Source organism: Anomaloglossus baeobatrachus, chromosome 1, assembly GCF_048569485.1.
Source record: "Anomaloglossus baeobatrachus isolate aAnoBae1 chromosome 1, aAnoBae1.hap1, whole genome shotgun sequence".
Taxonomy (NCBI): domain Eukaryota; kingdom Metazoa; phylum Chordata; class Amphibia; order Anura; family Aromobatidae; genus Anomaloglossus; species Anomaloglossus baeobatrachus.
This window is the reverse complement of record NC_134353.1, coordinates 750188179-750199932: the sequence shown is the minus strand read 5'-3', so window position 1 is coordinate 750199932 and position 11754 is coordinate 750188179. Positions and strand designations below refer to the sequence as shown.

The window sequence follows — 11754 nt, the reverse complement described above, 5'->3', positions numbered from 1 at the left end:
TGACAGGACAAGGATGTAGCAGAACTGAATCGCCGTGGGACCGCACTGTCAAAAACTGATTCAAAACGCATTTGTTTTGGATGCGTTTATGTGAAATGCAGTGTTTACAGTTGTCAAAGTCTGCCAGAGGATTTTTTTTTTCTTCAAATCAAGAACGCAGAGTGCGGACAGACCCTAGAGGGGCCCATCGCCACAACCAAAGTAGGAGTAATTCTACATTATCATGAGCTCTGGGCTGCAGAGGGACCATATATTGCTATTGTACAGCCAGGGGCCCTTTCCTGTCTTGTCTTCGAATTTGTAAAAAACAAACAAGAAGCCAGCTCCAGCATGGTGCAAAGCTGTGATCCTGTTCTGTGGCGATGATGATGGCCTTGGATCGCTCAGTGGCTGCTGATAGATCGCAGACCCAGCGCATACAGATCACATTCCGCTGCTGCCCCCGGCCTCCTGCGCGTGAGCACTGAGCCCATCTCTGGAGGGGCGGGGTAGTTTCCTCCATTCCATTGGTTACGCTCAGCTCTAATCTCCTGGATGATTGGTCGGATTCCTGGGTTTCTGCTCTCTATTGACAGGTGGGCGTGGCCTGCTGGCTCCGAGTTTATAGAAGTTCCTCGGTGTGTCGGGGCGGAGTGGCCGGACTGCAGCTCTGTGCACGAGACGGCGACATGTTCCGAGCTGTGCTGGGGAAAGTCTGCGCCAAGGCGTGCACGGTGCCGGCGGGGCTCCACATCGCCAGGCTCTCTGCTGCCGCCATTCCTGCCCCCAACCCTAAGCCCGACGTCCACTATAACCAGGTAATGACGCCGGGGTGTGTATTGTATTGGCTGCAGTGGAAGTCTGGGGTAAAGGCAGCATAAACCGATCCTGAAGTCGGTGCAATGTCGGAGTATGAAGCCGATTGTGTTAGCGATTTTTTTTTATTTTTCGCTGTGCAGATCTCGGCTCTGGCTCCTGTTTCCCTCTGACTTCCTGGGTCTGGTGTGTGGGAAGCTCTGCATCTAGTGTCAGATCTACAGGCTGCAGTGTACACGGCTCTGGTATTATCTAATCAATGGCACCAGATTGGTCTGTTCCAAGTATCAGGCATTTCACACTATTTACAGTTTTGGAAGCACATTTTTCCTAGGAAAGTTGCAATAACTGGAGGATCAGTCATCACAGGGACGGGACGGGGGACGCGGCCGTTGGGACGGGACGGGGGACGCGGCCGTTGGGACGGGACGGGGGACGCGGCCGTTGGGACGGGACGGGGGACGCGGCCGTTGGGACGGGACGGGGGACGCGGCCGTTGGGACGGGACGGGGGACGCGGCCGTTGGGACGGGACGGGGGACGCGGCCGTTGGGACGGGACGGGGGACGCGGCCGTTGGGACGGGACGGGGGACGCGGCCGTTGGGACGGGACGGGGGACGCGGCCGTTGGGACGGGACGGGGGACGCGGCCGTTGGGACGGGACGGGGGACGCGGCCGTTGGGACGGGACGGGGGACGCGGCCGTTGGGACGGGACGGGGGACGCGGCCGTTGGGACGGGACGGGGGACGCGGCCGTTGGGACGGGGGACGCGGCCGTTGGGACGGGGGACGCGGCCGTTGGGACGGGGGACGCGGCCGTTGGGACGGGGGACGCGGCCGTTGGGACGGGGGACGCGGCCGTTGGGACGGGGGACGCGGCCGTTGGGACGGGGCCGTTGGGACGGGACGGGGGACGCGGCCGTTGGGACGGGGGACGCGGCCGTTGGGACGGGGCCGTTGGGACGGGGGACGCGGCCGTTGGGACGGGACGGGGGACGGGGCCGTTGGGACGGGACGGGGGACGCGGCCGTTGGGACGGGACGGGGGACGCGGCCGTTGGGACGGGACGGGGGACGCGGCCGTTGGGACGGGACGGGGGACGCGGCCGTTGGGACGGGACGGGGGACGCGGCCGTTGGGACGGGACGGGGGACGCGGCCGTTGGGACGGGACGGGGGACGCGGCCGTTGGGACGGGACGGGGGACGCGGCCGTTGGGACGGGACGGGGGACGCGGCCGTTGGGACGGGACGGGGGACGCGGCCGTTGGGACGGGACGGGGGACGCGGCCGTTGGGACGGGACGGGGGACGCGGCCGTTGGGACGGGACGGGGGACGCGGCCGTTGGGACGGGACTGGGGACGCGGCCGTTGGGACGGGACTGGGGACGCGGCCGTTGGGACGGGACTGGGGACGCGGCCGTTGGGACGGGACTGGGGACGCGGCCGTTGGGACGGGACTGGGGACGCGGCCGTTGGGACGGGACTGGGGACGCGGCCGTTGGGACGGGACTGGGGACGCGGCCGTTGGGACGGGACTGGGGACGCGGCCGTTGGGACGGGACTGGGGACGCGGCCGTTGGGACGGGACTGGGGACGCGGCCGTTGGGACGGGACTGGGGACGCGGCCGTTGGGACGGGACTGGGGACGCGGCCGTTGGGACGGGACTGGGGACGCGGCCGTTGGGACGGGACTGGGGACGCGGCCGTTGGGACGGGACTGGGGACGCGGCCGTTGGGACGGGACTGGGGACGCGGCCGTTGGGACGGGACTGGGGACGCGGCCGTTGGGACGGGACTGGGGACGCGGCCGTTGGGACGGGACTGGGGACGCGGCCGTTGGGACGGGACTGGGGACGCGGCCGTTGGGACGGGACTGGGGACGCGGCCGTTGGGACGGGACTGGGGACGCGGCCGTTGGGACGGGACTGGGGACGCGGCCGTTGGGACGGGACTGGGGACGCGGCCGTTGGGACGGGACTGGGGACGCGGCCGTTGGGACGGGACTGGGGACGCGGCCGTTGGGACGGGACTGGGGACGCGGCCGTTGGGACGGGACTGGGGACGCGGCCGTTGGGACGGGACTGGGGACGCGGCCGTTGGGACGGGACTGGGGACGCGGCCGTTGGGACGGGACTGGGGACGCGGCCGTTGGGACGGGACTGGGGACGCGGCCGTTGGGACGGGACTGTGGACGCGGCCGTTGGGACGGGACTGTGGACGCGGCCGTTGGGACGGGACTGTGGACGCGGCCGTTGGGACGGGACTGTGGACGCGGCCGTTGGGACGGGACTGTGGACGCGGCCGTTGGGACGGGACTGTGGACGCGGCCGTTGGGACGGGACTGTGGACGCGGCCGTTGGGACGGGACTGTGGACGCGGCCGTTGGGACGGGACTGTGGACGCGGCCGTTGGGACGGGACTGTGGACGCGGCCGTTGGGACGGGACTGTGGACGCGGCCGTTGGGACGGGACTGGGGACGCGGCCGTTGGGACGGGACTGGGGACGCGGCCGTTGGGACGGGACTGGGGACGCGGCCGTTGGGACGGGACTGGGGACGCGGCCGTTTGGACGGGACTGGGGACGCGGCCGTTGGGACGGGACGGGACGGGGGACGCGGCCGTTGGGACGGGACGGGACGGGGGACGCGGCCGTTGGGACGGGACGGGACGGGACGGGGGACGCGGCCGTAAAGATGGTTGGGACGGGGGACGCGGCCGTAAAGATGGTTGGGACGCGGCCGTTGGGACGGTTGACGCCGCCGGTGAGACGAGACGGGGGACGCCGCCGGTGAGACGAGACGGGGGACGCGGCCAGTGGGACGGGGGACGCGGCCAGTGGGCACAGGACGGTGGACATGGCCGAAACATGGGACTGATCGCCACATCTACACGTCCATCTACACTGCAGAGCTAGCTGATGGAAGAAGTTACCGCTAGTGTCTGTTCTCTATTAGAGGATCTGTCCGCTCTCCTGTCATGTCTATTTAGTAAACATTTGCACTCCAAGGCGAGGAGTGAGTGACCTTCCCCAAGTGGCAAGGAAACAATCATCAGAAAATTGCCTGTCGATTCTGAGCTACAATGTCTTTTGCAGAGGCTCATTCAATGGTTCCATACAATAGATAGGGCCGGTGTCTGACCATTGTGGCTACTGTACATGTTTACAGGAAGTTTACACAAAAACGTTCACTGCATTTTTTTTTTCTTATGGGAGAGTTGGGAGACTTGCACTACTGGTCAAAAGCTTTTGTGCGTGCAATGGTTTTCCTTGACTTTGTGTACGTTGTAGATTCAGACTGAAGACAGCAAAATCACTAGTGAACATAGATGGAAACAAAGTGTAAAGAAACACATGTGAAACAGACAAGAATGTGTTAAAGGGAACCTGTCATCAGTTTTTTCCCTATTAAACCAAAAATATCACCTTCTGCAGCTCCTGGGCGGCATTCTATGAAGGTGCACCTTGTTGCTGGCCCCCCTTGCAGACTCCTAAAAGAACTTTATAAAATCTTAGTTTCCTATGCAAATGAGTTTGGTTTGCCAGATGGGTGGGCTCTAATTCGGCTCCTGTCCCCTCTCCTGATGCTGTTCGCCGTCCCCCAGGCATGATTTAAATGGATGATGCCGCCCCTGTCTTTGTGCACGCTGCTGGAGTCTTGCGCAGGCGCATTTCAGGCGCAAGATTATGGGCGGGTATGAGGATCACGCTGGTGAGGTCATACACAGTGCCGCCCATAATCGCGCGCCTGTGCAACTACATCACTGGCGCTCGCACGAGGGAAACTTTATGCTCAGCCTCGCGATAGGGGCACACCGAAACGCGCCTGCAGGAGACTCCAATAGCGTGCACAAAGACAGGGGCGGTGTCATCCATTTAAATCATGGCTGGGGGACGGCGAACTGCGGCAGGAAGGGGAGACAGGAGACGAATTAGAGCCCGCCCATCTGGCAAACCAAACTCATTTGCATAGGAAACGGTAAGATTTTATAAAGTGCTTTTAGGGGTCTGCAAGGGGGGCCAGCAACAAGGTGCACCTTCCTAGAATGTAGCCCAGGAGCTGCAGAAGGTGATATTTTTGACTTCATAGAGAAAAAAATGATGACCGGTTCCCTTTAAATTTTAGTTTCTTCAGAATCAGAATACACCCCTTGTAGTCTGATGATCACTTTACATCTCCTCGGAAATCTCTCAAACAGCTTTATCAGGTAGTCCCCTCGAATGGCTATTTGAAAGTCTTGAAGGCTCCCAGAGGTGCTGAGCTCTTGTTCGCTGCTTCGCCTTCACTCTTTGCTCCAACTCATTCCAAACCATGTCAATTATCGTGGTTGATTGTGGAGGCCATGTTATCTGATCCAGCACACCTTCCCCCTCCGTGGTCACATAGCCAAGAGGTTTGTTTGGGAGGGGAGTGGGGTCACTGTCCTGTTGCAACACACATGATGGATGGTCCCACTGAATGCAAAAGACATGCGATGACCTGTCCTTGCAGAATGCTGTTATTATTATTGTGTCATTTATTCCATGGCACTTTACATGTGAAAAAGGGTATATATAGTACAAGTGACAATACATACATAAAATGTACATCAGTGTTTTTTGATTCCTGATGGAGTCATTTGGACTCTGAAACGCGTTGAATAATAAAAAACACGAAGTTTAACCCTTGGATTTATCTCCTACTTATATCCACGGCAGCAAGATTAACCCTTTCCTTCCTCCTGCTACTACTAGATTTACTCCCAGGTAGCGAGCACGTTGCATTGTTGGCCATCTTGGGTAAATATACCTTGAATTTTGAATAAATGTCAGCAGCAAAGGAGCCCCATACCTTCACACCTCCCCCTCCATGCTTCACAGTGGGAACCAAACATCTAGAAACTATCTGTTCACCTTTTCTGCATCTTGCAAAGACATGATGGTTAACCTATCAAACTACAGCTCAAACTTCCAATAATATAATGTCCAGTTCTAGTGTTGCTTAGCCCAAACAAATTTCTTCTTACATGCGGTCCTCAGTAGTGGCGACTTTGCAGCAATTTGACCAGCAAGTCCTGCTTCTAGCAGTCTCTGCTGCACACTAGATGATGTGATATGTCGGCAAATTTACCTCCTAAGTACAATATACGTAAAGTAATGTGATGTGCTGTCAATTTACAGCTTCTGAGGCTGGTAAATTTGTTGCACTTATCCTCTTTAGCAGAGGTAATTCTTGGTCTTCCTTTCCTGGGATGGTCCTCATGAAAGCCAGTTTCATCATAACAATCAATGGTTTTCATGACTACACTTAAGGATATATTCAACATTTTATGAATAGTCCAGAATGACTGACTTTCGTGTCACAGGCTATGTGTCCTCGGTAGAATGTACCTGTGGATTTTTCTGCCTGAAAATCCGCGACTTTCGCGGCAAATCCGCACCCGCGGATTTGCCACGGATTTTGATGCAGATTTTTTTTTTTTTTTTTTTCCCCCATTCAAAACCAAAAATCCGCACCAAATCTGCACCAAACAATTGACATGCTGCAGATTTTTCCGGATCAAAATCCGCGGCAAATCCGCAGCGGAAAAATCCGCAGCATGGACACAGCATTTCCAAAATGCCATTGAAATGGCTTGGAAGTGCCGCTGCTGCAGATTTTCGGGAAATCCGCGGCAAAATCCGCGCAAAATCCGCAGCGTGGGCACATAGCCTTAAAGTATTGATGGACTGTTCTTTCTACTTAAGTGGTTCTTGCCATTTTATGGCTTAGTTGTGGAGTATGGCTCAGCACTGTATGGAGCAAGTGTGCCAATATTGCAAAACCCACCTCATGGCCGCTAACGCTTTCTGAAGGCCAGTCATTCCACAAATGAACTCTTGATGAGGCATACCTGTTCATAGGAAGCTATTCCAGGGGACAGCCTGATGAAGCTGCTTGAGAGAATGCCAAGGAGTGTAAGGGTATGTGCGCACACTGCGTTCCTGCAATTGTCAAAAAAAATGCATCCTCTGGCAGACTTTGACAACTGTAAACACTGCCTTTGACTGCTGTGTGACTTCAGGTAAAGGAGTCATCAGTCAAGGAGGAGGAGGCAGTGCTGGGTGGGGAACAGAGCTGGAGTGACAGAGGCTTCAGATCTATGGTAGCTCTGCAGCCTTATTTGCATATCAATTCAAATGATGATTTCTCAGTAATGGATAAAAGGACTGGTCATGTTAAGGTGGCTTTACACACTGCAACATCTCAAACGACATCGCTGTAACATCACCGGTTTTGTGACGTTACAGCGACCTCCCCAGCGACATTGCAGTGTGTGAAACACATCAGCGACCTGGCCCCTGCTGTGAAGTTGCTGATCGCTACAAATCGTTCAGGACCATTCTTTGGTCCTTTGTTTCCCGCTGTGCAGCAAAGTCTCAGTGTGTAAAGGGGACTTAAAACACTGAAAACGAGTGATGTGTCACAATATCTGTCAATCACTATTCTCTGTCAGTCGGTCTCTCCCTCTCAGTCTCTATTCTCTCTCTGTCGGTCCGTCACTATCTCTGTCCCTCTCTCACAGTCTGTCGGTCATTTTCCCCTCCTCTCTCATACTCACCGATCCCCGGCACTGCACGGCATTCACACTGCTGCGGCGGCTTTTCCTCTTTTGAAAAAGCCGGCCGCTCATTAAACAATTTCGTATTCCCTACTTTCCCCGCCCACAGGCGCCTATGATTGGTTGCAGTGAGACACGCCCCCACGCTGAGTGACAGGTGTCTCACTGCACCCAATCACAGCAGCCGGTGGGGCGGGGTCTATACTGTGCAGTGAAATAAATAATTAATTAAAAAAAAAAAACTGCGTGCGGTCCCCCCCAATTTTAATACCAGCCAGATAAAGCCATACGGCTGAAGACTGGTATTCTCAGGATGGGGAGCTCCACGTTATGGGGAGCCCCCCAGCCTAACAATATCAGTCAGCAGCCGCCCAGAATTGCCGCATACATTATATGCGACAGTTCTGGGACTGTACCCGGCTCTTCCCGATTTGCCCTGGTGCGTTGGCAAATCGGGGTAATAAGGAGTTATTGGCAGCCCATAGCTGCCAATAAGTCCTAGATTAATCATGTCAGGCGTCTCCCCGAGATTCCTTCCATGATTAATCTGTAAATTACAGTAAATAAACACACACGCCCGGAAAAATCATTTATTAGAAATAAAAAAACAAACACATTCCCTCATCACCAATTTAATAAGCCCCAAAAAGCCCTCCTTGTCCGGCGTAATCCACAGACCTCCAGCGTCGCTTCCAGCGCAGCTGCATGCAGGTGACAGGAGCAGCAGAATACACCGCCGCTCCTGTCACCTCCACGCAGCTAATGAAGACAGCCGCGCGATCAGGCTGAGCTGTCACTGAGGTTACCCGCTGTCCACCCTGCGATCCAGCATGCAGCGGTGGCCGCGGGTAACCTCAGTGACAGCTCAGCTGATCGCGCTACTCACCGCCGCTCCGGTCAGCTCCACGCAGCAACTGAGGTGAGTAGCGCGATCAGCTGAGCTGTCACTTAGGTTACCCGCGGCCACCGCTGGATCCAGGTAACCTCAGTGACAGCTCAGCTGATCGCGCTATTGCCTTCATTAGCTGCGTGGAGGTGACAGGAGCGGCGGTGTATTCTGCTGCTCCTGTCACCTGCATGCAGCAGAGCTGGATGCGACGCTGGAGGTCCGTGGATTACGCCGGACAAGGAGGGCTTTTTGGGGCTGATTAAATTGGTGATGAGGGAATGTGTTTGTTTTTTATTTCTAATAAATGATTTTTTCGGGTGTGTGTGTTAATTTACTGTAATTTACAGATTAATCATAGGTTTCTCAGGGAGACGCCTGACATGATTAATCTAGGACTTATTGGCAGCTATGGGCTGCCAATAACTCCTTATTACCCCGATTTGCCAACGCACTAGGGCAAATCGGGAAGAGCCGGGTACAGTCCCAGAACTGTCGCATATAATGTCTGCGGCAATTCTGGGCGGCTGCTGACTGATATTGTTAGGCTGGGGGGCTCCCCATAACGTGGAGCTTCCCATCCTGAGAATACCAGCCTTCAGCCGTATGGCTTTATCTGGCTATTAAAATTGGGGGGGACCGCACGCCGTTTTTTTTTAATTATTTAATTATTTATTTCACTGCACAGTATAGACACGCCCACCGACTGCTGTGATTGGGTGCAGTGAGACACCTGTCATTCAGCGTGGGAGCGTGTCTCACTGCAACCAATCATAGGCGCCTGTGGGCGGGGAAAGCAGGGAATACGAAATTGTTTAATGAGCGGCCGGCTTTTTCAAAATAGTAAAAGCCGCCGCAGCAGTGTGAATGCCGTGCAGCGCCGCGCCGGGGATCGGGGGAACGGTGAGTATGAGAGAGGAGGGGAAAATGACCAACAGACTGTGAGAGAGGGACAGAGATAGTGACGGACCGACAGAGAGAGAATAGAGACCGAGAGGGAGAGACCGACTGACAGAGAATAGTGATTGACAGATATTGTGACACATCACTCGTTTCCAGTGTTTGACTAGCTAGGTCGTTCTGCAGGTCCGGATCGCTGTTGCGTCGTTGGCCAGGTTTGCCTGTTTGACAGCTCACCAGAGACTCACCAGAGACTTTGTAGCGATCCCGGCCAGGTTGGAATCGCTGGTGGGATCGCTGAAAGTCTGTGTGTAAAGGGGCCTTTAGGTATCGCCGGACTTATCTCTGAAAAGCTGGGTTTACACACTGAGACTTTCTAGCGATCCAACCTGCGATCTCAACCTAGCCGGGATCGCTACAAAGTCTCTGGTGAGCTGTCAAACAGGCAGACCTGGCCAACGACCTAACAGCGATCCGGACCTGCAGAGCGACTAGCTGGTCGTTGGGGACGTGTCAAAAAAGCAGGTGAACTTCACCCGACTTCATTTAATGCCGCGCGGCTCTGTGTGCCGTGTAAATAAATAATTAAAAAGCCGGCGTGCGGTCCCCCCCTATTTTAATACCAGCCAGATAAAGCCATACGGCTGCAGGCTGGTATTCTCAGGATGGGGAGCCCCACGTTATGGGGAGCCCCCCAGCCTAACAATATCAGCCAGCAGACGCCCAGAATTGCCGCATACATTAGATGCGACAGATCTGGGACTGTACCCGGCTCTTCCCGATTTGCCCTGGTGCGTTGGCAAATCGGGGTAATAAGGAGTTATTGGCAGCCCATAGCTGCCAATAAGTCCAAGATTAATCATGTCAGGCGTCACCCCGAGATACCTTCCATGATTAATCTGTAAATTACAGTTAAAAAACACACACACGCCCGAAAAATCCTTTATTAGAAATAAAAAACACTAACAAATTCCCTCATTACCAATTTATTACCCACAACAAAGCCCTCCTTGTCCGGCGTAATCCACGGTCCTCCAGCGTCGCATCCAGCTCTGCTGCATGCAGGTGACAGGAGCAGCAGAAGACACAGCCGCTCCTGTCACCTGCACGCAGCTAATGAAGAGAGCCGTGTGATCGGCTGAGCTGTCACTGAGGTTACCTGGATCCAGCGGTGGATGCAGCGGTGGCCGCGGGTAACCTCAGTGACAGCTCAGCTGATCGCGCTACTCACCGCCGCTCCGGTCATCTACACGCAGCAAATGAGGTGAGTAGCGCGATCAGCTGAGCTGTCACTGAGGTTACCCGCTGCCACCGCTGCATCCACCGCTGGATCCAGGTAACCTCAGTGACAGCTCAGCCGATCACACGGCTCTCTTCATTAGCTGCGTGCAGGTGACAGGAGCGGCTGTGTCTTCTGCTGCTCCTGTCACCTGCATGCAGCAGAGCTGGATGCGACGCTGGAGGACCGTGGATTAGGCCAGACAAGGAGGGCTTTGTTGTGGGTAATAAATTGGTAATGAGGGAATGTGTTTGTGTTTTTAATTTCTAATAAAGGATTTTTTCGGGTGTGTGTGTGTTTATTTACTGTCACTTACAGATTAATCATGGAAGAAATCTCGGGGAGACGCCTGACATGATTAATCTAGGACTTATTGGCAGCTATGGGCTGCCAATAACTCCTTATTACCCCGATTTGCCAACGCACCAGGGCAAATCGGGAAGAGCCGGGTACAGTCCCAGAACTGTCGCATCTAATGTATGCGGCAATTCTGGGCGGCTGCTGACTGATATTGTTAGGCTCCAGCGATCCCTGCCAGGTCAGGTTGCTGGTGGGATCGCTGGAGCGTCGCAGTGTGACATCTCACCAGCAACCTCCTAGCAACTTACCAGCGATCCCTATCGTTGTTGGGATCGCTGGTAAGTTGCTTAGTGTGACTGGACCTTTAGACAGCCTTTTATCTCCATGTTTCCACATTAAGTGGAAGATAAAGGGTGTCTTTCAGGGTTAGTATTTTGTTTTTAACTAGCAAGTATATCTTGACTCTTGAGTACGCCCGTAGAGGTCCACACAAATGCGTAGTCATTGCTTCCACCTTCTCCATAGATCCAGAAAAACGTGTCATCTACCCTAGGTGGGACCTGTAGCTATTAGACATTTGATATCAAAGCCGAGGCGTAGCTAGTAGTGATGAGCGGCCTCGAGTTCACTGAATCCGCATGGTCTAAAGTCAGGTTTGGGAACCAATCTTGACCTGAACTTGACCCCCAGTAACAAACCCCATTCAAGTCGAATGGGTTCAAGAAGTTGTGCTGTAAAATGGTCCTAGTAAGGGTAAGGGCTAGGGGGTTACAAAAGGAAGCTAAATGGGAGTAAGAGTAGAACAGTTCTACATACCATGTTTCCCAAAAGATAATACTACAGTTACTCTTTTTCTGGGCCTGTTCATTAAGCTTCATAAATATTCACACCTTCCCCCGCCCACCCTCTGTGATTGGTTATAGACTGCTGTACATGCCCTCTGCCCGAACTATCAGCATCTGTGTTTGGTTGCAGAATGGTGTGTAAAAAGAAATAAATAATTATCAAAAGATAT

The 11754-nt window shown here is 54.8% G+C and overlaps 1 protein-coding gene across 1 annotated transcript in view; it reads left to right on the top strand.

The window, feature by feature from the left end:
- The first annotated feature begins 599 nt into the window (after positions 1 to 599).
- The window catches only part of LOC142251162 (aldehyde dehydrogenase, mitochondrial-like), a 67876-nt gene continuing 56721 nt past the window's right edge, over positions 600 to 11754 (top strand). Inside the window, exon 1 of the mRNA XM_075323702.1 lies at positions 600 to 797. Coding sequence (XP_075179817.1) covers positions 669 to 797 — 129 coding nt within the window. The 5' untranslated portion in view covers positions 600 to 668. The remainder of the gene's footprint in view (positions 798 to 11754) is intronic.